The sequence below is a fragment of the Cuculus canorus genome, chromosome 7 (genome assembly GCF_017976375.1).
Source record: "Cuculus canorus isolate bCucCan1 chromosome 7, bCucCan1.pri, whole genome shotgun sequence".
NCBI classification, from domain to species: Eukaryota; Metazoa; Chordata; class Aves; order Cuculiformes; family Cuculidae; genus Cuculus; species Cuculus canorus.
In genome coordinates this window covers 25,293,743-25,319,569 of record NC_071407.1, presented here as the reverse complement: position 1 = coordinate 25,319,569, position 25,827 = coordinate 25,293,743, and the positions used below count along the sequence as shown (strand labels likewise).

Below are 25,827 nucleotides of genomic sequence, written 5' to 3'. Positions count from 1 at the left end.
CTGCCCCTTCCCTGGAACAACCTGATCCAGGGGGAGGTGTCCCTGCCCATGGCCCTTGGAACTAGATGGGCTTTGAGGTCCCTTCCAACCCAAACCATTCTGTGACTGAACAGCAGCAGGAACGCCACGTCCCGCCTCTTTCAGCCGGACTGGGACAGCGCCAACCGCTTCCCCTTCGTTTCCCGTTGGTGCCACCGGAGGGCGCTCTACGCTCAACCCCAGCGCCGGGCGGGCGCAGTTCTGCACCCCCTCCCTTCCTCCCCCCGCCCCGAGTCCAGATATGGACGAGTCCAACCCCCGCCGCGGCGCGCAGTGGCCCCGCCCCAGACCCGCCCCCTGCTCTGCGCCCTTAGGGGCGCGCGGGGCGCGGGGTGGCGGTGTCGGCGCGATGGCAGCGGCGGGCGAGGAGCGGGGCCGCGATGGCAGCTGCCACTTCCAGCGCTCCCGGCTCATCTGGATGATCGCCATCACCTTCGGGATGGTGGTGCTCGGCGTAAGGAACTCGGGGTTGCAGCGTGGGGGATGCACGTTGCGAGGGGGGTGTGCAGGATGCAGCGCTGGGGAGAGAGGGGGATGCAGGATGCGGCGCTGGGGAAAGGGGAGATGCAGCGCTGGGAGGGGGTAGCAGAGCCTTGGCCCAGGTTGCCCAGAGCAGTCGTGGCTGTCCCATCCCTGGAGGTGTTCAAGGCCAGGCTGGGTGAGGTTTTGAGCGACCTGATCCAGTGGGAAGTGTCCCTGCCCATGGCGTGGATGTTGGGAACGAATGATCTTTGAGATCCCTCCCAACCCAAACTACTGCATGTTTCTACAAAGATGGGAGCTCAACCTCCTGCTTTGGCCAGGTCAGCTTTGTGAGGATGCTGAATGCATCCATGAAGGGAGCTCAGGGAGAAAAACAACCTGCTCCAACTGGATTCTAGAGTGAAGCAAGGTGGTGGCACTGAGGGAGTGTGACATCCCTGGGTGCGATTGCAGCAGCCCAGGTGCCGTGGCCGCTGGGAGCATGCACTGTCAGCAGCCTGTGACGGCATCTTCAACGCTCACAGACCAGACACAGAGTTCGAATAAGAAGCACTCTGTGATAGCCATCAATTGTATCGATAAGTATGGCACATTTATAAGCGATGGCTTTGGTTACGGACTACATTACCTGGCAGCGTTGTTGGAGAACAGAAGTTCAGTCATGGTGTAGTTGTAATGGTCCTCAGCTAAGGTAGGTCAGTAACCGGAGCAGGGAGATTAGTAACAGCTCTGATACATAAGATGAGTTTATGAAGGTCACCCATTGGCTTCCGTATGCTGGGTTTTTTCTTCTATTTGTATGGATTTTCTACATGTAAGAACCATGACTGAAAAGGTCATGACTGAACCATGGTCAAGGCAGGCCAAGAAGCTCACAAACCAGCTTTTGGATAATTTCAAGAAACAGAAGGAGCTTTAAGCAGATTCCCAGTTTAAATCCATGATCTGGCCACATCCTTGGCATACCCAAATTTACTTGTGTTGGAAACTGTGGTGTTGACACCAGAGGAAAGATAAGCCAGCATGAGCTCTGGCCCAGCTTAGTGTTTACCTTACATCCCCAATGGATTCTGAACTGCAGAGCTCAACAACTTGCTGCTTTTCCTCTCCAGCTTGTTAAAACAAACGTAGACAGTGATGCATGGTGTGGACAACTCAGTGACAGGAAGGATACCCGAGCATCATGTGCACCTTTGGTCTTGGGCTTCAGGCTCAGTTTTCTTCGGTGCCCTGTTCAAAATAGCACGAAATCTGACTTTTTCCTTTTTAAGAGACAAAAGAAGGAAGGCTGGTCCCCTCATTATAGATCGGTAGTTATTCCTCCTCCTCAGTCTAGTCATTGTTTGAATTCTTCTGGTCAGTTGCATCAGATGAACTTCTTCAGGGCACAGACAATGTATTTTTGCTCCTACCCTTTGTAATAGGTAATGAGCTTACACCTTAAATGCCAATTAATGTGCAGACGTACTCTTGGTACACAAATAGCAATCTTGAACTGGTCACCTCGCTATCTCGTATGTCAAGGAAAAGAAATTGCATAGGTTTGCATCTTCTTAAGTAAGCATGCTTTATAAGGCTAGTGCTCTTCTTTTTGACGCATATGGGGTCTTGGACAATATTAATGGGGTGAAACAGTTGAAATACTATGAACATATGAGCCCTAAACCGTGTTTAACAGACATGAAGGGAGGAGGAAGCAAAAAGAAAGCTAATTGATAATAATTCTAAGCTAACTGACTTTTTTAATTATTTTTTTTTTAGTGGGTAACGCTTTGGCCTTCAACTATACCTTATAATTATTTGGGAATATTTGGTACCTTCCTTAATTATTTAGTGAAAAACCACCACAAATGGGTATGCTATGGGTAAGTTATGTTTGACTACGTAATCATTTTGCATCTCTCCTTTTGCATCTCTCCTTTTGCCTCTCTCTGACTCTCATGCTTTGTCTGTATTAACAAGCTTTCCTGTAACCCAGTTGTTAATTACATTTAAAGAGCTCTCCTTCAAGCTCATTACATCTAAGAGGGTGGGGTAATAAGTATGTAGACAGCGAGACAGGTTAAGACCAGTATGAAGATTTAAAAATTCATCTTCAAATTTGACGTCTCTGTTGTTATAGTGAGAAAGGAAAAAATAAAAGATACTACTTCTGGAGACAGCTGTTAATCCATTTGTCAACCTAAAAGTAGTTCTGTTGTCAAATTGTTACTTCAGTAGTCACATTCTCTTTTTAGGAGTCTCCTTTTTCCAGCTTCAATTAAACAACCATTTTTACTTTGCAACTTATCCTGATCCTGTCCTCCTGCTGAAGAACCTGCATAGTGCTAGGTTTTGCTGTGTTACTTAGTTACTCAGGTTTTGTTGTTTTAATTAACAAAAGAGTTGAAAAAACACTTTCCTGTAATCAGACCCCTCATTTGCTGACTTCCTGTAAAAACAGGAAGTCAGCAAGACTTTGTTTGTTTTGCTATGCATCTTTGCTCAGATCATCTTTTGCTTTAGCGAGATGTTGAATCGATCCTAACTGAATATCCTGTGTAACTTGTTTGCACAAAAAAGCTTCTGTATGAAAACTTGTAGACCAGATTTGACTAATAAAACCGTATATTCTAGATCTGTACACACAGTTTTCATAGAACTAAACCTATAAAGACTTAAGTGACTCATCAAGACCACTAAAAATACTTGTTTAAGTAAAGTGATAGATATTGCATGCTTAACTAAGATTGACTCGTACTGCTTTCACTAAACGTATGTCTGAAAGCTTCGGAAGCACTCAGTGGATACTTGAAATGGCAGGCCCAGGCATATTGCATGAGTTATAGTTCCTCTAATTTTCTCAGTGGACTTTGTTTTCTTTTGAGACAATGCCTGTTTTTTTCCCCTAAGGTAAGAAACAGAACTCACTTTTTAGGTTACAGTGAGATGTCATTTCTGTGCTTCCAATTTTACATTCTCTGCATAATCTGTCTTGGATAGAAGTCTCCTCCCTGATTTTCAACAAGATAAAACCTGTTTTCTTTTTATTAGGTTCTGGGTATCCTGGTTGATTCACGTAGTAGAAGCCTTCTACGGTGTTAAGTTATGCCAGTAAGTTGTTCCCTCCCTTCACCCCAACACAGGTTCTCTGAAAAGTATTTCCGACACATGTGAGATAAGCCACAGACTGAGTTTTGTTGCTCTCAGCAGCAATATTCTTTCAGAGGGTACTGTTAAAATTCTTGGTGCTGTAATGGTTTGCTATCCTCCATGAGCGGTTACTGCAGATTCTGCTGGTGGTTTCTGTTGTACAGAGTGGCAAAAGCTAGGGATGGCAGCTTGCAGAACTGGCAGCAGCAAGGTTTGCCAAAGCTTTCCTGTCCACCTCTGAACTCGCTGTTCACAGGATCATGTTGTGCTTTAGGAAGCAGAGAGAACAATAGGCAGTGTAGAAATGATCTGATAACTCCAGGTGTTGTGACTTCATCAGATCATAAGCTCTTTGGAATTTTGAGGCTGCTAATTACCAGCTTAAATGATTACATTTATATTGTAAGAACGCAATTGAACACTTCCATTTGGGACTGCTAAAACTACTTGTATCTGCAGGTTTGTGGGATTAAATACTTGGACTAAACAGATTATAAAAGTAAAGCAAACTAAGTCTTATGTTAGGATAAAGTTTTTGGAAAGGAATGCTGTCCAAACACGTTGTGCTTCTGTTCATTTGAATTTTGTATGTAATAATCCAGAAGAATGCAGATGTTTGTTTTTATGCCCTATAGAGTAGGGGGCGAGTGAATGAATATTGAGAAATGTTCTGTTACTTGGCACTTGCTACACAATCATTTTGTATGTTTGGAGGGTACGGAGTGATTAGGAGCCAAAACTGTTCTAGCAAAGGTCAATAGAGGGAGCTCCCTTGTAGATTAATGAGTTGAAGCACAAGTTACGCTTAACGTAATTGTTTACTGGAAATGTGAAATCAGTTGGGTTTTCTATCACGTTTATACTTGTTCTTTTCTCTGAAAATTCAGTACTATTTCCCAACAACAATGAAGCGCAGGAAAAAGTGTCATGTATGCTAAGTTAAAACTGACTGACATAGGAAGGTCTCGGCTTCATAAATCAAGTCAGGTGTCTTCCACCCCCTGTACCTGTATTGTTCTAGCCACAAATTTAAGGAACAGTGACTGTAGTCTATAGGAAGTTATATACAGACTTGCATATTAAGATTAGTATTAAGCTACTCTAATTTATTGATTCTTTTTACTGATAGCATAATTCATTTAAAATAGCATAGACAGAGATTGCAACTTATATATTATTGAGGAAATTATATGCATGAAATTTCCGGCAGAACCTTTGTTCCATAGATAATTTAAAATATCTTTCTGGCTTGGAAGTAATCAAGGCCAGATTGGATGGGGCTTTGAACCACCTGATCCAGTGGGAGGTGTCCCTGTCCGTGGCAGAGGGGTAGAACTGAGTGATCTTTAAAGTCCATTCCAACCCAAACCATTCAATGATTCTATGATTTATCATAAAATCCATTAAAATCACGAGAGCTGGTATGTTTGGTTGGTATAGGAAATAAGTTTCAGTAGATTGAAGTTAATGATGCTAAGATCACATCCTCTAATCAAGTCTGATATATCAAGGATGAGTAGAACTACTTAGCCTTGTTTTGCAAGTGTCACAGTACAGTCTGCAAGACCAGAAGTGTTTTTGACATACTTTATGCTTTTGTTAATGTTACAGATCTAAAGGAATCACTGACCCAGCGGTTCAGTTTCACTGGTTCATCCAGACGCTTTTGTTTGGGTATGCTTCCTTCGGTCTCCTGGTGTCTTACAAGCCTTCAGCCAAGAAGCATTAGTAGAAGACATCAAAAGAAGTCACTTCACACATTAATCATCTTCACTTTTTAGAAAAATATCCTCACTTACATGTCTAGGTGCTGTAATTAGCTGAATTACATTCCTGCTGTGTGCTGCAGTGCCCTTCTACCCAAGTAAACTTCCTCCTATTAAACAAGACAATTGAAATTCAGACAGCCCTGTGGATAGTTCAGTAGAAATTCAGCCCTACAGTCTTGGCACTGCTGAAGTTTAATCCCAGTTATTATGCAAGAAGCCAAAAGTTGCTCCTCTGCAGTTTTTTTACATACGCTGGTTGTCATTGAAGAGTCCCTGACAGCTTGTAGTAGTGGTTGTTAAATTATCTTTTCACATCAAGGAATTTTCTTCTACAACAGAGAGAGGTATTTACAGCTACAAGGCAACGTGGACCTGTTTTGTGATGGGATTTAAATTGACCTGTGTTTTCTCTGCTGGACCTTTTACTAGCTGCTACTATTGTTGTTTTTAGAGCCTGGTCTTTGTACTTTGTTTTGTCAATTTATTTTCTTCAACAAAGGACAGACCACTTCATTGCTGGGGCACACTGAAAAGACCATATCTCAGTTCAGGTTGAGGTGCAGTGATGAGGTTGAACTTGATTTAATACCTGTGCCTTCTTTTGAATGAAGATTTTAACTTTTAATTACTATAGCATAAAGTAGTAATCCTGTATCCTTGAGGGCAGCTTTTTGAAAAGTAGTTTATTATCAAAGAAAAAAAGTCAGCTAGCATTCCAAAACCAAACTGCAAGTTTTATATTGGTGGATGAAATTAGATATAGTGAGGAAATATACCACACTGTTTCCTGGAAGCTGATGCCCTGAACTCTAGAGTTGAGGGACCATCTACAGCATCCCTCAGAGTGCTTCCTGTGTGTGTAGTGAGCCTTTGATCACACCGTCTTTTACTTGGGAATATTTGAATGAGAATTTAGTCTGTCTTATTTTAGCACTTTAAAAAATACTATTTAAAAGATTAACTATGGTGTGGGGAGAAGTTTTGCCATGCTACCTGTGGAGCTATTGTTCTAGAAGAAAAGGTTGTGCTTCCTGTGGCAAAGAGCTCCAGGAAGCAGTAACAAATTAACTTACGCCTTGTGTAGTACCTACAGACTGTAACACTTCGGTGGAGAAGTCTTATTCAAGCAAGTCTTAAGTACCTTATTCAAGGTACTTAAAGTTTTTGATTTTCAGTGGGTACTAAAAGCACAAAGAACTGAAGGGCTTGAAATGGTGGTTTGGTTTTTAAGTGGTGAACTGATAAAATTTTGTAGAGAAGTAGAAATTCGTGTTTAGTGGGTAGAAATCCAACAGGAATGTCAAGAGCCTGAGCTATGTTTTCCTGTGTCACCTTTTATCTTAGTCTGTTGTCTTGGAATAAAGATTTTGAAAAAAGTGAAGTTGTTTCTCTTTCTAATTTATCCTGGAAATAAATGTCTGTACAAAGTACACAGGCATCTTTACACTAATATCAGTGTTCATACTTGGAACATACAGCTGGCCGTGTGCATTCCGGACTAAGTCCCACAGAAGTCTAGTATTTCTAACAGGGCGAGGTATTGATGCAACCTGTCTCTACAGAAAAAACTCTCCATAGCACTAAAATAGGTACAGGTATAATATTTTGTGTTTCAAGATGAATGAGCATTCACTTAAGAATGTGAAGGGATGAAAATAATTTTTGTTCAACATTTCTGTGATAGTATGCCAGCACAGAGGATAAGATATATGATAATGCTAAGGCTAGTTAAGCACTTTGAAAAGGTTGCAAAAGACTTTCTTATTAACAGGCAATTTTGTCCTTGTTTCCCACTATTCACTTTCCATCAGTGAAGCTATAAATAGGATCAGAACCACTACACTAGCTTCCCTTCCCAGCCTGCACACCAGCAAGCACTGGTGGTGCTTGTCTCCACAGCTTTCACAGCACTGCCTGTGGATAAATCACAGGTTGGAGGGAATTAACCACATTCTGTTAGACGCCACTTGATTAGGAGGGCTTCTTCTCAGAAGAAGTAAATAGTTTACTATTCTCAGAATAGTAAAATCTTCCTCAGTGCAACCCCAGCCTCCTTGAGTTTTTTTTTCTTTGGCTTGTTTTTTTGCATTTTTTTTTTTTAGCTTGGCAGATTTCAGCTGTCTGGAGGTTGTTGGGCATTACTTATGAGACTTCAGAAACGCAACTCTGCTGTATTCATCTACCTTCAAACATTCTCTCTTCCCTCAATGGGCAGCAGTTCAGTTTTTCCACTTATATAAAAGAAAAAAAAAAAATTACTTCCAGGCTCTGTCCCAGAGCTGTGAGCATCACAGATGTCTTTTTTTTTTTTTGAACCCTGCATGGTCCCCAACTCAAAACCTGAGAAGCACGGGATAAGTAATGCTGACCAGCTTTGGAAGTAGAAGAGCTTTGAGGAAAAGAAAGCAACCCACAGAATGACAGGATTCAAGTTAATATTGAGATACCATTTCAGAATATGTTTATAGCATCCATAACATCACGGCAAGATAAACTTATCATAACACTTCATAAAATCCATAGGTAAAAAAAAAAACAACCCACACCAGAAGCTCGGATCCAGGTCAGCAATTCACTAAGCCCATGAAGACACGTCCATTCACAGCTAGTAACCGGCTCTTTAGAAACAGCACTGGTTACACCAGGCATAAGCATTTCTCCAGGCTATCCTAATAGTGATGGTGAAGGATTACTCTTAATCCCATAGAGCAATTCTTTCTGCTGCAATCAAAATAACTTTTCCATAATAAAAACAGAGACCAACAGAAGTGGACTCTTACGCTCCTACATTGTGTCAAACCATCTCCCACATCCACACCCAACCCATGCCTTTGCCAAATGGAAACATTTGCAAAAGTTAGTACTTCACTGTTAAAAAATATTTCAAAAATATTACTTTCCACCAAAAGGAAAACCAAGTGAAACTTAAAGAATGGCTTTTACTATTAAAGACCACCTCTAAATAAGCAGATAAATCACCAAAAATCTAAGCAGACATTGAGAAAGGTTTATTGGTATGGATATTTCTGCCAAGTAGGCCATTGCAGTAGTGAGAAGGAATAATTACCATTTAGCCATCAATTTTAAATTGAAAACATAAGAAAAAAGGCCTTGCTATGAAAGCCTGTGTGCAAAGCTGTGTATCCTTTAAGCTAATAATGTAAAGTAGACGCGAGAAAACATAAAACATCACTGTCTGTTTTTCTAGGCATATATACAGTTTGAAAAGTCCTTTGTTTTTTCGCTTGTTGAAAACAAGCTTGTACATTTTCCTTCCCCTGCCTCCCTGCAAGTGATCTCCACCTATGAAATAAAGAGAGATTTCTAGAGGTCTTTTTAATGGCTCCATATATTTGAGGACATAATGAACGCATTTTGCATATAGTCAACAGCCCATACACTCAGTTTACCTCGACTGCAACCCATTTATTGAGACCAGTGCCTGTACGCAAGGTCTGCATGAACAGCTCAAGAAGTTGTCGCGGTTTGCTGAAAGCAAAATAAACCACAAAGCCCTCAGTATTTCTTTGCTCTTCAGAGCAGAAGTAATAATATAGCACAGTCCATGAACTGTACTAGACCTGACAAGGCTCCTGCAACCCCAAACATGACTACAGCACACATGTGATTGGAAGTAGGAGCGGAGAGGAGGAAAGAGATCTAAAGAACACCTTTAGACCTAAAGAACACATAAAGCATTGTATGATTTATCAGCATTCTGAAAGACTGTTCTTCCAAACAAAAAACCCCTTCAGGCCACAGGGAGACCAATTTACTGAGCTTAGAAACCACACAAGATAAAATATCCTTCTAACAACACTCTAGACTTCTTCTTAAAAGAAATACCACACACAAACAACACCCTTCTCCACAAATTTCAGAAGCATAAAAGACCTATAAGTTCACAATTGCAAAAAAAAAGAAAAGGAAAAGGGCAAATAAGAGTACCTGTATTTAGAAGAGCTTTCAGACAACGTGCACAGCAGAGCCAAACCCACTCACCAACAAACTCTTCCCCAGCTGGGCCAAGGCAAGCCCCTTATATCCTTTCTGTGGATGCACTCAGGTGTGGTTGATCTCACTCTGCCCCTTAAGGACTCCTTTTTTTTTTCTTCAGGGAGATCATCTGTGTGGGCTTAGGGACCTTGTTGTTATGTATGATCCTTCCTGAATCACTTAAAAACATACACGTTTTATTAGAATGTTTTCCAACCAGAGCCACCAATTTTTGCTGCAGCTTTATTTAAAACAAATACATGAAATATTTTTGAACAATGGGAAATGCATCAGCTCAAGAGGGTACAGGTTCAGAAGGATTGGGATTCATAGGGATGTAGCAAAAAGCTTGGAGCATGTGAAAGCAAAGCTGTAATAGAAAAACCTCTGCAGACTTTAATATCCTCTATGTGGCAAACTGCTTAAACAGCAAAGACGGTGACAGGAGAACAAGGCCATCAAATAAATGACTGGCAGAAATTACAGCCCAGTGCCGGACTCTTGCAGTTTCCTTTTCCAGTCATTAAACCACATGCCTAGGTCTGGATCTGGCAGAAATTTGACACAGCATGTCAAATGCCTTTACTCCCTTTTGGGATGGGAAGGAGGAACACACATTTCTAAGTCTTCCCAAAGCAGAAGGCTAGAGGGCAAAGTGCTGTTTGCAGGTTCACCACCTGCATGTGGAGATGAACTTCTCCTGATGCTGTGTAAACACAGACTGGCAGAGCTTTAGATATTAATCCAGAGCTAACAGGACCTGGGTGAAGAAATTAAGGAACTGGGAAGAGATTTTGTTTCAATTAAAGATACGACTTTTTCGCATCAGTCCTTGGAAGAGGTTGTGCTGTGTCCCTGGCAAACCTTAGGACTGATCCCAAAGCTGAGTGGCTTAGCTCTAGCAGAATTATCCGGGTCAAAGTATCCTCTTCCACTGGAGACGAGAACATGTATTTTAGTGGGTTGTTCTGCTGTACCCTGAAATTGAAAGACTGGTTTACCAAAGTTCATATTTGTGATGAGTTCCTCTGAGACCCGTTTCACCAGATAACATGGTGTTCATACATCCACACAAGCCCAGGCCAGGACACCTCTGCACTGAGGCTCTACACATCACCTACGAACACTGCCAGGTACAAGCAAGGCAGCGTTTGCGCTTGGTCCAGTGCGTGAAACAGAATCTCTTTCCAAGCCAGTAAGGAGAGATACTTCCCCAGCTGTGCTGGTGAGCAGTCTAGCAGTCTCCCACCCGACTCTACAGGCAAGAGCAGCACTCCTACGTGGCTGTGCTCCCTCCCCCCATCAGCCCAGAGCTCACTGTGCGTGAACAATGCAGCTTTTGTGTCAATGGCAAACAACAGAAAAAAATGAACTCTGAATTTTTAATACGATGCTGCTATCAGCACTCTATGACAGAATGACAAATCTTTCATGGTTGAGGTGGCATAGCATAATTTTAATTATTTTTCAGTAAACACAATGTTTAGATTTACATTTTGCTGATTTAACAGTCTGTGACATTTTTTACATAATCATTAAAGTTATTTTTTTCAAGGTTTGTAAAACACTTCATATAAAAATACTTCTTTAAATGAAACATTTAAAACCACATTAGTAGATCTTCAAAATGCCATAGTCCTATCATATTTCATGATGTGAAAAAGTTAGCAGCACAGATATTTCAGTATTATTTCCAATCACATACATTCATTTAAAAGTTTAATTTTTGTTTCCCCCAACCTCCTTTGGAAGTTTTTCATCTTAGCTTTAAAGCAAATGGGCTAAAAGCAATATATGGAAAATCACTCGGGTATCATTATATTCACACGTAAAGTGTTTAGCACTGAAGAGTGATTTACAATTTATGTTTATAACACAATAAAAATAAACCCAAACTGCATATATCACATTTGACATTTTAAGTATCTTAGACATCACTTTTTTTTTCTCTTTCCTCGCAAAACACATTTGCAATATCATACAGTGATTTTGAGTCCATGGATTGTTGGTTAATCCATCCACTACTTCTCTTGCCACAGTTTTGTGAAGACTTGCTAAATGAAGTTCCCACTAGTTAGAAAAGAAGTTGTTAATACTCTGAGCTTCTCAAAAAATAAAGTCCAGGATAATGCAGGACAACAAACCGAGGACTCGGACAGCAGAAGCTGTTGGCCACTACTGAGCACTTCAGTTATGAAGTCCTGTTTTCTTCTCACATACATACCTGAGACATCCTCAAAATTTCCTGAGAGTTTTGCCAAAGGAGATGAGTGGATAATTAAACTCTTATTTACAGTGGTTTTACATCCCCAGATCTGCACTTCGATGATGTGGTTCATGGCTTGTTTCAATGGAAGTAGCAGGTACTCATTACGGAGTCTGTCATCACATATTTCTATACAGATTTCTTAAACTTGTCTGATCATGCAGAAAGAAGTTGTGTCTGACAGGCTGTGACTAACAGGAGACCAAACCGTCTACTTACTCCACGTTCTGGGTTGCAAGAAGGGAAAGAAATGACCCATTGGGGCATCAATAATTTTTAGTTCCATGTGCAAACCAACATGGTCTTTCAAAAATCAGAGCAAGTCAGTGAAATTCTGTTATTTGCCCACCATTTGTGAGAGTCTCTGCTCTATTAGTGCTCCTTCATGAACCACAATAAGAAGGAACAGAATATTTCCCAGAAAAAATACTGCAGAGACAGCCCGAATGTTGCCCTCTTCATCCTACCTTGCAGGCACAAGTTAAGTTGTAGATATAGCTGTATATCCAGAAGTAGTAGATACGATACAGATGAGATCTGCATAAGATTGAATATGCAGTTCATTCTTTTTAGTCTATAGGGACCCTTTGTTTAGTTTCTCTGTCTGTCCAGATGATGTTCTTCCTAGCTTACTGATGGACTAGAGTTAAGAGAGGGCAGAAAAAGCTTTTGCCCAACCCAGGGCATCTCCTCTGCCACATGTGACTTCTTGATTGTGCTTTAGAGACAGAAGTTTCCCACTGCAGAACTAGGGAAGGAAAAGTGGTAGCGAGCCCCTTCCTAGCTGACAAGGAGGGCTAAAACTGGAAACTCAATTTCTAGATCATAATATGATAACAAGAGAACGTCACTGTGGGCTTACAGCATCTTTCTCCACAAAAAGCTATATGAAAAGTTGGTTTTCATGGACACCCAGCAACAGTTCACCCAGCTCTGCACGTGGGAAGTGGAATGATTTGATCCCACGCAGCCCATGGAGATATTTACTCTGACCTTGTTGGATGTTGTCCTGGGTTCTGCTAGGGCACTGCTAAGTACATCATATCTATTTTTTTATACTTAATTATCAACTTGCTGTGTTAGAGGCAGGATTAAGACCTCTCATTAAAATACCTAAATCTCAAATCTGGGTCAAACCTGGTTAAATTTAATCAAGTGGAATGGTATATATCAACCCTGTTGCAGCCGACCTTAAATCAAATTTAACCCAAGTGGAGAGGCGACTGTTGTATGAACACTTAGAAGTGGGCCTGAATTTCTCTTACATTTCTTGCCATCCCACTATGTTACCTTTATCAGCTGGCTTCTGCCTTTAGTGATGGAAATAGTATTTAGGTCAATGTGTTCTTTGTTAATTGCATTAGCCATGTGCCTAAGACTTGGGCTTCCTCTTCTCCCGGCACTGCCTTTGGCTATTAACATGTGGTCTTTAAATATATTTCACTCCTAACAGTGTACTTAATCTGTCAGGTGAGATGGATAGAGTCTGTTTTAGGCAGACTAAGATGATCAGTGCAATGCTAATTAAAAAATTCACATGGGTGGAGAGACCCTTTTTAAAAAGGAACATAAGCCATTTTATGTGCTACTTTTTATACTGAGTCTCTGAAAGCAGAGGGAAGAATTACATTCATGTTCTGCATATGAGGTCTAGTTATAGTCAGAATATGGTGGGGTTTATTGCTGCAACATTTTTTTTCAACTCCACTTTATAACAGGATTGTTTTTCCTGGCGAAAAAAATCTTTCGTTTTGTTCTGTTTTTTTTTTTTTTACATTATTGGCTTTTACCTTCCGAGGGTGGCTTTGGGGTTTGGCTTTTTCTTTTTGCTTTTTTTATTGTTTTGTTTCTAAAAATTGCATTTTATTAGCATAATTTTTCCTCACAGGATACCTAAAATCTTACACAAACAGGGGCGTGTGGAACGCCCCCCCCCCCACGTATACATCTCCTGAAACAGGTGCAGCAAATGGACAACTGCTTCTGGCTTGGAAATGGAGAATTACTACCCTAGTAATATGGCAAAAAACAGTAGAAGGAGCTGCATTACTGTAGCGAGGGGCATCAAGCCCAAAAACCTTTGAGATGTCTATATTCAGGTGTAAAGAAAAATGCCTTCTCCCTGTTTATTTATTGAGCGTCATTGGATTCTATACACTAGCCAAATGCAGACAGCCAGCTGATAATGAATTATTGAACTCCAACACCAGCAGAGACTATGAAGTTTCCCTTAACTAAGCTAAAGTTTTGTGTTTAACTTTATTCCCAAGGACATTCACTACATTTTGAGCAGGAAATAAGTATCCTGAAACTATTAGCTAATTGTTCTGCTTTGAAAGATAATATTCATTCTGAATGCCCCAAGGTTAGGGCTGTGTAAAACACGTGTCAGAAGACCTCAGCCTTTTCCCTTGTGCTGTGCCTATCACCGCTCCGTCAAGGTGGCTGTGGGGTAGCGTTCCAGGAGCGCGTTCCTCAGCTGGGCTGTGTGGATCTTGTCTCTGGTCTCCACAGTGCAGATGACCTGGGAAAAGAATTAGGAACATTCCTGAAGGCATGGCAGCGATTTTGGACAAAGGCATTGCCAACTCCATCCTAAAGTATGCTCATAAAAGCTAAATGATCAGTTCAGCCTAAAAACTCTGGACCTCACACCCTCTATGTATGCAGGTAAAACTGACACTGCAGACATCTGGGACTCTTCCAGCTCTCCTGCACGGTCTTAAACTCTGCCAACAGCCCTACTTTATCACCTTCGAAGTCTGAGAAAGATAGCACGATCCTCTGCTGACTCCTGGGCAAGTATTCAGAGTACTTGGCCTCCCTGAAGTCATCCATCTGTTAGCAGCTTCTTTTTTCCGCTCCCTGGGGTATGCACGTGGTGCTGCTGCCACCTCACCCTTTCTGATTCTTACCTCACCCCATTTGCTGTGCTTCTAGGCAGTGTTTGTTCCATCCCTCAAGCTTTTCTATATTCTCTTCCTCTTATTTTGCATGGAGTTAGCTCCCAGTGCTGTATCCTCTCTGCACTACTCTGTCCGGTTTAATCTATTCACACATCTCCTTGTTTGATTGTGATTTTTTTGCTTGCTTATTGCAACACTTCTAGATTCCTGTTATGGTGGTTGTGTTGCTAAATCAAACTAAACCCAGGCAATCCTAATCTAAATGAAAACTTTATTTATATACACTGGTTTCAGCTCCATAGATAAAGCAAGGCATTTCCTTTCTATTAAAAAAATAAAAAACTGGGCAATTTTCTGAATTATTCAGTAGACAGCCAGTGTAGGTTACTATAGATTATCAATTATTTGGCAACAGCGCTTCAGCTTATGGTTTGAGGATCAGCTGCCAGATAGTCCCCAAGGTCAGTGCAATGCAATGCTTGAGAAAGAGCACAATAGCTGCCATAGCTGTCACTTGGTTGTGCAACCTGAGCCCTTATCTTTCTGCATACTCTTGTATTCAGGTCGGTGAGCACAAACACAAACAAGTTACCATCAAGTTACCCAAGTCAGATAACAATCCAACAGGTCTACTCAGCATCCCCGGGCTCAGGTTCTCATTTCTACAACTAGGGCAGGCTACTTGGTACCGCATTAATCTGCTGTGGAATGCCATCACAGAAAATGACCAAATTCTTTTGGAGAGCCTCAGAGGAAATGTATTGTTCAACTTCCCACTCCAAACTTCTCTATTTTGCATGGAAACAGTGCCTTGGCCAGCTCATGCAGGAAATGCTTCAGGAATGATAGCATCCTCCTTGTAGCCGAACGTCTGCGTGCTCCTCTATACACTCTTCAAAGGACAATAATAAGGAATATGTTGGCAACTGGGGGCTCTAATCCAAAATATTCTTCTACGGCCTTTTACAAAATGCAAGTTGGCCCAGAGGAAATCACTCAAATAGAAAAGAGCAGACTCAAATAATTTAATGAATTCTGGCCTGACCTGAACATGCTGTATGAAAGAAAAACCAGCTATTACACCACACAAAGTGAGCCAGGAAACCCAGCACAACTGGGACGATGTGCAATGCTATTGTAAAGAAAAAGCAACATTTGATTTATGAATTAGTATTTTGTTGTACAGTCAGAAGGAGAAGTGCTAGGTGTTCTTTTTTTTTCCTTTCTTTCTTTTTAACTGGTCTTTTCTTCTCTGTGTTATTTAGACCCACAGCAGAATGAAGCTCCTGAGAGGTTCAAAGTGAATGGACCAGATAACCCCGTAATGTCAAACAGGACTGAGGTCAGAGGGAAAATTGCCACTGCAGCTGCTGCTCTGTAAAGCTCTGGAGCACCTCAAGATCTCTCGGTCCCTTGCTGCTGAGTTCCAGGAGACTCCTGTACCTGCCATTCTGATTATTGCCATTTCAGTGGTGAGAAGACTTTCCTAGAAACTTGATGAGCTCAGAGATACTGGGTTTTCTTGGCTGAGTTCCTTGAGTTCAAATACGAGACGCTCAATAAGCAGTCAAGATGCTGTTCTATAGCTGAGCCTTGCATGGCTTTATAGCAAATATAAGTTCTTACTTTACTAAGTCACTTATTGATTTTACTCATTGACTTCTCCCTGAGTCAATAATAGTATGAAATTAAAGGGATTTAAAATGTTTATAATGAGGTTTACAGATGGAAGCAGTTTAAGCATTAAATTGTCCCACATTGAATCTGAGGAATATCACTGATAAAGAACAGGGAAAGTTCACAGAAACACATGAAGTCCCATGAACTGGGCAATCCTTTAGATCTCTATATCCAGTTAGGCAGTAATACTAGATGATTTTTGTCTTAGCTCTGATTTTTATTTCTGTATAGATATTCCTAGTCATCTAACCTGCTTCAACAGCTGTAAAATGTGAAGCTTACCGGATCGATTATTCATATGATTTGCTAAGAGTTATCTATTTCAGTGCTGGGATTTTGGAAGACATTTCCTCACTGCTCAGGTAAGAGTGAATTAGGGTGAAGACAGAAATCCAGTATGAGCCACAAGAAAGAAAACCTAAACTGGAGGTAAGAGCAGATGGTATCCAAAAGAAACTCTCATATTGCTCCAAAGAATGCAAACAGTCAATTCTACTGCACAAGGTATTTCATTAAGAATCAGCCGAATCTAATGTAGCCACGATTCTTTTTTTAAAATTAAAAAACCTCTTATTTTTGCCATTACATTTTTCCAAAAGTTATTTTTTCAGAACTGTAGTTTAAACATTAAGCTTCCTTTTAGAAAGTCCTCACTAATCCATGCAATCAGACTATCAGCAAGGATCTTCGCATGGAGCGTTCCAAGTGTGCACCAGACAAATAAACACTAAACCGAAAAATGCTCTGATAATAAGCAGTAACCAGAAGCCAAGCTTCTCTCCTTTGGAAATGAAGGGGCAAATCTAAAAGGATAATTAAATACTGAGAAGACAATCTTGATGGGACTGATTTAGTGTTTCAAATAAGCCACTACACCTCCTGCTCTGTTCTGTCAAACACTTCATCTATATCCACAGTCAAAAGCCTGTATTGAAGTTAGAGTGGGGTGGCTAAAACTGTAATGCGTTTCTTATCACCACCAGCTCAACACAAAATTTTCATTCTTGATCCAGTTTTAACGCAAGTTTAATCTAATGTGCTGCGATTTACACTGAAGAAAATTATACAATGTTCTTCGCAGGTCTGATTTAGTTACAAATGCTGAACGTCTCTGACGACAGAAGGCTCTGTCCTTTACAAGCAACAAAGAAAAAAGCAAACCCTCCCCCACGTGTATAAACTTTGCTATGAAAATATGTACTTTTTTCCTATACCTGGTTAGAGCAAACTCATTTCTATGCTTAAAGATAAATTCAACACTCTCTCCTTTTTGATTGCCCTTGTTTTCTTTTTCAAAGAAAAGCTTCAAGTTTCACTTGGTGTCACAAGACAGAACTGCCTCCAAAGTCACTGAGGTCTATGAATCTGGATCACTGCTTGGTACTTCACATCTAATTATCCAATAGCCTCTCCCAGACTGATTAAAAGTCATAATGCAAACCCAGCATCCAATTAAATTTTTCAGGGATGCAAATTCCTCCCTTCAGCCCTCTTTCAGTGCAACACTGTCAGATTCATAACTGGTCAGCCAGTGAAAATATATTGTGTTTAAAATGCAGACAATGGCACTTTTTCATTCGTGGACTGTATTTACTACATATTTGAATATAATTGCCACATTGGGAGAGGTTGCAAGAGCAATGGAAAGTTGTTATAACATTCTCAACCAAGAACCAAGAGAGTGGATTTTGTTTAATTTACTTTGTAGTATTAATAAAAATTACAAGCCCTATTTTATTAAAGTCACGTTCAACACATCAGAGGAGTTACAGGGCTTGCTGAACCCACTCCTTAGTAAAAAGGATTTTCAGAGATAAGTTTGTTACTGAATCAGAGGGATTTGTCTACCCTGCGCAGTGCCACATTATCTTCAAGTTAGACAAAACAATGAGCAAAACTCATTATGGCAAACTGTGGAACAATTAGGTCTAGACACTTGAGAAAACTGATACTATCACGTTCTGAAAGATGTTCATTAACTTCATTGCAGTCCTTTGCTATACTGATTATTAATCTAACTTATTCTTTATATCCAGAACTGAAAATACTGAGCAGAGTTTTGCATCATAGGATCATAGAATGATTTGGGTTGCAAGGACCTTAAAGATCACCCAGTTCCATTCCCCCACCATGAGGAGGGACACCTCCCACTGGATCAGGCTGCACAAAGCCCCATCCAACCTGGCCTTGAACATCTCCAAGGATGAGGCATCCACAGCTTCTCTGGACAACCTGTGTTAGTGCCAGCCAGCCTCACAGGAAAATATTTCATCTACATCTCCCCTCCCTCAGCTTAAACTGTTACCACTTGTCCTATCACTACATGCCCTGATAAAGAAGCCCTCCTCAGCTTTCCTGTAGCCCCTTTCAGCAATGGGAGGCTGCTATAAGGTCTCCCTGGAGCCTTCTCTTCTCCAGGCCGAACAACCCCAACTCTTTCAGGCTGTCCTCACATGTGAGGTGCTCCAGCCCTCTGATAATCCTCATGGCCTCCTCTGGATTCACTCTGATGGATCCATGTCCTTCCTGTGCTGAGGACTCCAGAAGTGAATGCAGGACTCCAGGTGAAGTCCCACCAGAGCAGAGCAGAGGGGCAGAATCATCTCCCCTGACCTGCTGGTCACACTTCTATTCCCACATCCAGGTAGGAAATCAGATTAAAATCCCCAAATCGAAGAACTTCCTTTCTCAATAGCATTGTTGAATTCTAGTTATGAGTCTGTTCAGCAGAGATCCCTGATTTGACTTCCATCTTTGACTGCACAAGCTTGGTCAGGTTAGTCTGGACAGTAGTAGCGTGAAGGGGACCACACTTCTGTCGAACCAGTGGAAATAAAAGAGATACCATGAGATAAATAATCAGTTTCAGAGGTGCCATTAACTAATAACAACTCGCTGTTGTTGTGCCAAATACTCAAGAAAAGAATAATCATTTTGCTCTGTGCTCTTTATGGATAAGGTATAAAACTAATTAAAAAACAAGGATTCCTTCACGAGTAAGGGAGTTCTCCATATTGCTTTAAGGCAAACTGATCTTGTCTAATTAACAATCAGCCTACACAGCTGGCTTTTCGAGTTCTGGACGGATGCTGCAGCTTGCTCATCACTTCCTGCGCACTACCAGGCACATTAGGAAGGTTTGCAATGGCAACAGCTGGAGTATTTCACTGATCGTGTCACAGCAGCAGGTAAAACAGGTTCTGTATTATATGCCAGCCAAGTGTTTGGTAAGGCAAGATGCTATGTAACACAGAGGAAATTATCTATCACACTCCTTTCAAAATCACTATGCACCCTGTGTTGAACTTCAACATAGTCATATAGAGATACAGGAAAATAAAATAACTAGAGGAGGTCCATACTGCTGGAGAAACTGAAATAGCATCTCGTCTTACCTCAACAGTGAAGAGCTCAGATGTCACAAACACACGTTCTTGTTTGATATCCAAAACTCTAGATCAAATAAGGGATAAATTAGAGATCATAACAGTCCTTTCTCATTGTAAAATAGTTTCAGTAAGCATTTGAACAGCAGATATCTTTGCTGTTTTCTGTATTAGACACATTCTGCTCTGCAAAGGTGCATTTGGCAACATGTCCAAATTGTCAATAAACTTTGCGCTATTCTGTGATTTTATTTCCTTGCTATTACCCGATTTACCTTGCTTCTTCCCGAGCCAAAATCTCCAGTAGCTTTGAGATGTCTCCTGGGCAGTCAGAAAGCACAAAAGAAAATCTGCACACTCTGTTATCGAGGGCCAGGGCACGACCTATGCACTCTTGCATCAAATGTAGCTCCAAGTTTCCACTGCATAGAACAATTGCCACTCTGAAAGCACAGAGAAAAAGAGGATTTTTCATCAACACTTGTCTGGGCAAAGGAACTTTAAATCATAAATACTGTATTCAATATCAGCAATAAGATCAACTACGACTGCCCTATGATAAATACGCATTACATGTCAGAGGGGTTCCTGGCCCTCAGCACCAATTGTGGGCAGGCAGTGGGAGCCTAGAAGCTGGCTGCACTATCTGGTCTGAAACTTTGTTTTCATTTTGTATTTGTTGGAGAGTTTAGTCCTGTTATCTATAAACAGCTGGAGATTTCTAGGTCTCTCAAATTTTAACAATGTGACACCAGTCTTCCCTGGAAATTCTGAGTCTCAGACTCTTAATAGTTGGATAACACGTACGTTCAAGTCTTTCTGCAACCATTAATTATACCCATCTCAACCCTGCAAAATGAGTACAGAAATGTCTGAAGGGCGAGTAAAGAGCCACATGGTTAGTCCACAACGATTCTGTCTCTGCAGAGTCAACCTTGCCAACCCTTTAAAACCAAACCTGCGCATTTTCCCTTTTACTTTAGCTGTACTGAACTAAAATTTGTTGCTGCTCTGTATGAACTCTGTCAGCATCTTCTGAAGAGCTGCATCAGCAGTGTTTTAGCATGCAGTGCTCTGCATTGGAAATTTCATTTTGTCTTAAGTGCATTTATGTTTAAATACATTCCAGGCTATGTCCTGAGCCAAGACTCAATCCACTTAAGTCCTGAGGACTCAAGCCCAAATGCAAGAAGGCACTTACCCACAGGTTTAACACTAAGCAAAAGGGTAATCCCATTTACTATCTGGGCAGGAGTTCTTGAGGCTGGAAGGCAGATGTCACTGAGCGACTGCACAAGACAGCCAAGCTCTTGCCCCAGCACAAATAGGGCTGATTTCCACAAGGGGAATAAGAGAAGGCAACAAGCTGACAATAAGATGTTTTCTGGGCAGATGTGACCATGCCTTGTAGAGCTGTGTGCCTTTCCCCCAAATATAGATAGAGAATACAAGAAAATTAGAAGGATTGTCAGGTCTCCAGGCCATCATTTGTCTTGTTCAACATGGTCTTCTGGCCTGTGAGTGATCTATTCAGCCTAAAGTAGAAGCCACACATAAACCTATTGCCAGTTCAGGAGCAGGAACTGCCTCATGACTCCTAAAACAAGTAGCTTCTCTCCATTTTCTGGGACCAAGGCATTCAACCCCATGCTTATGCCATGGTTCCCTGTTTACAATAGCTGCTCTACCTTTTACCCTTCAACTCAGGCAGCTTCCCTGCAACCACCGCTGCAAGTCCAATGGCCCCTTCTGCATCAACTGTGGCTCGCTCATACTCCAGCAATCTCAGCATCGAAATGAGGATGTTCTCCTCCCTGAAGGCAAAAAAAGTTGTGTCAAGACAAAACAAAAGAGCTACCAAAAGCAGAAGAAAATATATCTATTCATGACTGGATTCCTTCTGTCCTCCCAGGGACATACAATTCTAAGGTACTGTTACAGAAAGCTTGTTATTTACTGAAAGATGGGATGGCATTTTTTACTGCAGCACTGGGCTACCTAAGTCCCAATGGTAAGCATATCCTAACAACTCGGCTTTCTGTGAAGACTTAGAAGAGTTTTGTCAAAGGCTGCCTTCAAGTGTGGTAGAACACAACAAGGACAAGTTCTATACCTGGACCATGACTAGGTACTAGCACCAGGTGAAGTTTTGGCCAAAGGGGTCAACTTGGACACTCTTAGTCATACGATTTCATTTTAGGTAATCCTGCTAGAAGCAGGTAGTGGGACTCAACGATCCTTTATGGGTGTCTCCCATGCAGGAGATATGCAGGATCGGGTTCAGTGTCTTCAGCTCCCCTCTTGGAAGGAAAGGCATCCCACCACCACCATGTTCTCACAGTGTGTGCATGATTGCAGCTCCTGCCAACCTGCTCTCCACCGTACATGAAGAACCACCATGCCCAGGTGGAACAGCACATTATTCATACACAAGAAACATTCACCAAGTACTATTCTTTTCACTGCTTTTCTTCACCTACCTCACAGCAACAACTTTATCCACTAGTTTCCCAGTCAGCTGCAAAGAATTGCTGCCAAAGCAAAGTCCACTCACATCTGCAGATTTCAAAAGACAAAAATATGAGGTTGCCTGCTTTGGGCAAGGTCAATATTTTCAGTTCTCTCTGTTTTGTGCCCTTAATGTGTGCAGCACACTGCTGCTTTAAGGTCTTAAATTGCTTGACTTTTTTATATGACAAAAATATGTTGGGTAGCAAAAGACCAAATCTCCCAGGACAATTTTGCCATTTTGGACCTTTTAAAGAAAATTATGATTCTTCACTAGCATAATTGCACTGTGAGAGTGACCCTGCAGCCCAGTGCTTGTCACTGTTCAAGGAGACTTGAAGGAAAGAAGAACCAAGCATGGCACTGGGTTTGTTAGCAACAGCAGGACAGTTATGAAAGGAGTGCAGAGACAGGCAGAAGTAAGAAGCTGTTTGTTTACACAGTCCCATTTAAGCCAAAGCTTCCAGAGATCTGAACATCAGGTAAACAGGATATTCTGAAATTGCTTAACAATTGAGGTATTTTGAGCAAATGATATCACAGAACCACATTCTTTATAAACACTGTTGCCCTGAGAACAGTTTTGTAAACCTAAATAATAAAGCACCACATTTTCCTGCATTTTCATGGGTTAGTCTTTTACACAAGAGCTTTCCTATTGACTTCACTTGTTTAGATGCTGCTTTTGAGCATAACAGTCAGATAAATACTCTCATATTTTTAGTATTCACCTGAACATTGCACGTGCACTGGAAGCAGTTTTGCACCCCAGTGTGTGTAGGGAGAAACATGTCACAAGTTGCTCTTACAGCATGAATTAAACTCTAACCCTTCACAGATTTCCTTTAAAATATGCTTGAACTGAATTAATGAGAAAAAAATACAGTTGGAGAAATCAATTATAACCATAATTACCTCCAAAAGAATAATCTGTTTTCTTACCACCATAAAAGTGATGATTGCTGCAAGCCTGGTCTTCAGTTGGGTGGCCAGCTTTTAAGGACTGTTGCAATACAGGAAAACTTTCAGATTCAACCCCCTGAGGAAGACAAGTGTTATCACTTTTTTGTTTATCAAGCTGTAACAGAAGTCACTACCAAAGTGGACACCAAAAAAGCTACACAAAATTTCTTCCTAGAAGGAATGAATAATTTCTAATTCCATAATAACTATGCTATCACTAAATTATTCCTGTGGCTGATTCAGGGCCAAAATTTTCCTGTAAGAAATTATTTCAAAACACAGAATTGGATTTCATTTGCTTTGGAAGAGTCTTTATTGCTGAAGAGTTTAGAAGGGAAGCCATATGAGGAGAGGCTGAAGACACTTGGTCTATTCAGCCTGGAAAAGAGAAGACTGAAGGGAGACCTCATCGCAGTCTGCATCTTCCTCACAAGGGGAGGAGGAGGATCAGGTGCTGGTCTCTTCTCTCTAGTGATAAATGATAGGACCTGAGGGAACAGCAGGAAGATGTGCTGGGGAGGGTTAGGTTGGATATTAGGAAAAGGCTCTTCACCTAGAAGGTGGTGGAGCACTGGAACAGCTCCCCAGGGAAGCAGGCACAGTGCCCAGCCTGATGATATTCAAGACGCATTTGGACAACGTGTTTAGATACACGGTGTGAATGTTGGGGTTGTGTATATAGGGACAGGAGTTGGACTCAATGTTCCTTGTGTGTTCCTTCCAACTCAGGGAATTCTATGATTCTGTATTATTTTTCTCAGACCCAGCCAAGCAGCCAAGGGTTAAGAGGCTTCCCAGGCTTCCAGAGGCTCTTCTGGTAGGTGAAGCCCTGGGGGCTGTCCCAAGCTCATTCAGTTTCTGCTAGTGTTATGGCTGCCTATCAGTGCCTTTTGAAAACATCTGTGGTGAAATATGTCAAAATGCAAAAACTTACAGGCGAAAGGAAACTTACAATTATAGCAATATGTGGGTTTAGGTGTTTGAGTGCAGCAGCTGACCCTGCCAGCAAGCCACAGTGGCCTCCTGCCGGGAAAATCACTGCATCCAGCTTTGGCACCTGCTCGTACACCTCCAGCCCCACAGTTCCCAGGCCTGACAGGTAGACAGCACTATCCTCCCTGCAGGAAAGAAGGGCACAGTTCAGCAGGGTACACAGTTGTCAACGCAATAATACTTGGATCTACTGCTTTAAAGACATTGTTCAGTAGAAAAAGATATATGCAAGAGCAAATCAGGAGCACAACGAAGGCAGGAGGTGATATAACAGGATACTCCCATCAGACAAACCACTATGTGCTGTGCAAAGTGTGATGTTGCCTACCGGAGGAAAGCTCGTGCCATTGACAAACACCGCAGGCTGAAGAGCACGTCTCTCTGTTACCAGTATCAGGTGTTTACAGAGCTGATAAGGACAGATGTCATGTTTCCATTGCCATCACTTCCTTAAGCTTCATAAATTTGAACTGGTGCAGCCGCAGCCCAAACTAAAAGCCAAGCCTCGAAAAAAGATTGTCTCCTCTGCATTTATGAATAGAATTTAGTGTTTGTGATTAATGGGAATTTTCATGAAATTTAAGCACTGTGTTTGGCCCCACAAATACCAAACAGAGCTAAGCCTTTTCCACAATCCAGAGCCAATATCTGATACCTTCATATTGCTCTGGAAGACTCTGGAAGGATAAGAGAAGCATTTAGTCATGCCAAAATACTCACTGGTAAAACACTTCAGGCAAAGCTAATTTAATGAGTAGAATAGGGAGAGAGAGAGTAAAAAAACTGAAGAAAAGGCTACTGTCACATGAATTACCTGAATCTATCTATAAAACTAGTTTGGACTTAATTTAACACTTAGCAATGACGTAAATGTAGAATGATATATGAACGAAAAATATGAAACCTCTGTTCGCCTGTATATCCTGCTTTTTCTGGCAAACAGATCTGCAAATAGAATTATAGATCCAATGACTTCACTTGATTTACTTTACTCAGGACATTCAGGCAGTAGGAAGCTGTACTTCTATTACTGCTAGGCACACACAAAGGGGCTCAGCAGAGGAGTGCAAAATGCCTGCGAGGTGGAGACCAAGGAGCCCTTGAGAGGTTACCTTACACATACAGCAAAACACAAAAAATTCCTCATGGGAAGAGTCTATGTAAGTACACAAGAAAGGATGGGAGGAATGAACTTTCACTCCTGTAGCACAGCTAATGATGAAAGTGAGAAATCAGAGTGGAATGGTTCACGGAATCTTTGAATTTATTTTCCTTAGGAATATAACGAAGAAGGCCTCTTTTCCTGCTTACACATGACAAAAGGTATTGCTGGTTTCCTGAACAATTCCTCTGGAGTCTTATTTGCAACTAAGATTCAGAACTGAGTTTGCAGAGCTACCCCTGCTGTGGTTACATGGGAAATCATGAGGATCTGAAGAAACAACAGGGGACCTGGGATATTTAATTTACAAGTAAAACTTCTCTAACAACTGAAAATTCTGCCAGAAAGAGACTGCTCTGGCCATGGAGATGTATCAGCAGTTTGAATGAATATTTCAGATAACCATGTTCTCCTTGCCAACATCTAGTTAGAACACTGGTTCACTGGTCAGCCTTCAGCCTTATATAATAAAATGGGTTATTATATTTGAACTGTGACTGATTACTTTTGCTTTGTCAAAGGAAACCTATCTCTTTCCATATCA

The 25,827-nt window shown here is 41.3% G+C and overlaps 2 protein-coding genes across 7 annotated transcripts in view; one reads left to right on the top strand and one right to left on the bottom strand.

Annotated features, from left to right (window-relative positions):
• Nucleotides 1-332: 332 nt before the first annotated feature.
• Nucleotides 333-6,804, top strand: TMEM254 (transmembrane protein 254). The gene is made up of 4 exons (XM_054072130.1): nt 333-493; nt 2,284-2,387; nt 3,556-3,615; nt 5,266-6,804. Exons 1-4 carry the CDS (start codon nt 389-391, stop codon nt 5,381-5,383), a joined length of 387 nt encoding a protein of 128 aa, XP_053928105.1. The 5' UTR covers nt 333-388; the 3' UTR covers nt 5,384-6,804.
• A 3,905-nt stretch (nt 6,805-10,709) lies between these two features.
• LOC104063056 (putative threonine dehydratase) overlaps nt 10,710-25,827 on the bottom strand; it is a 29,230-nt gene continuing 14,112 nt past the window's right edge. For 3 of the 6 annotated variants that reach the window (XM_054071948.1, XM_054071944.1, XM_054071946.1), the window contains 7 exons: nt 24,081-24,246; nt 23,081-23,204; nt 22,138-22,213; nt 21,346-21,471; nt 19,933-20,100; nt 19,667-19,724; nt 10,710-14,209 (listed from right to left, as the gene is read on the bottom strand). In XM_054071948.1, the coding sequence (XP_053927923.1) occupies nt 14,111-14,209; nt 19,667-19,724; nt 19,933-20,100; nt 21,346-21,471; nt 22,138-22,213; nt 23,081-23,204; nt 24,081-24,246 (817 nt within the window). In that variant the 3' untranslated portion in view covers nt 10,710-14,110. The remainder of the gene's footprint in view (nt 14,210-19,666; nt 19,725-19,932; nt 20,101-21,345; nt 21,472-22,137; nt 22,214-23,080; nt 23,205-24,080; nt 24,247-25,827) is intronic. The other 3 variants (XM_054071947.1, XM_009565205.2, XM_054071945.1) reach the window with 3 other exon arrangements.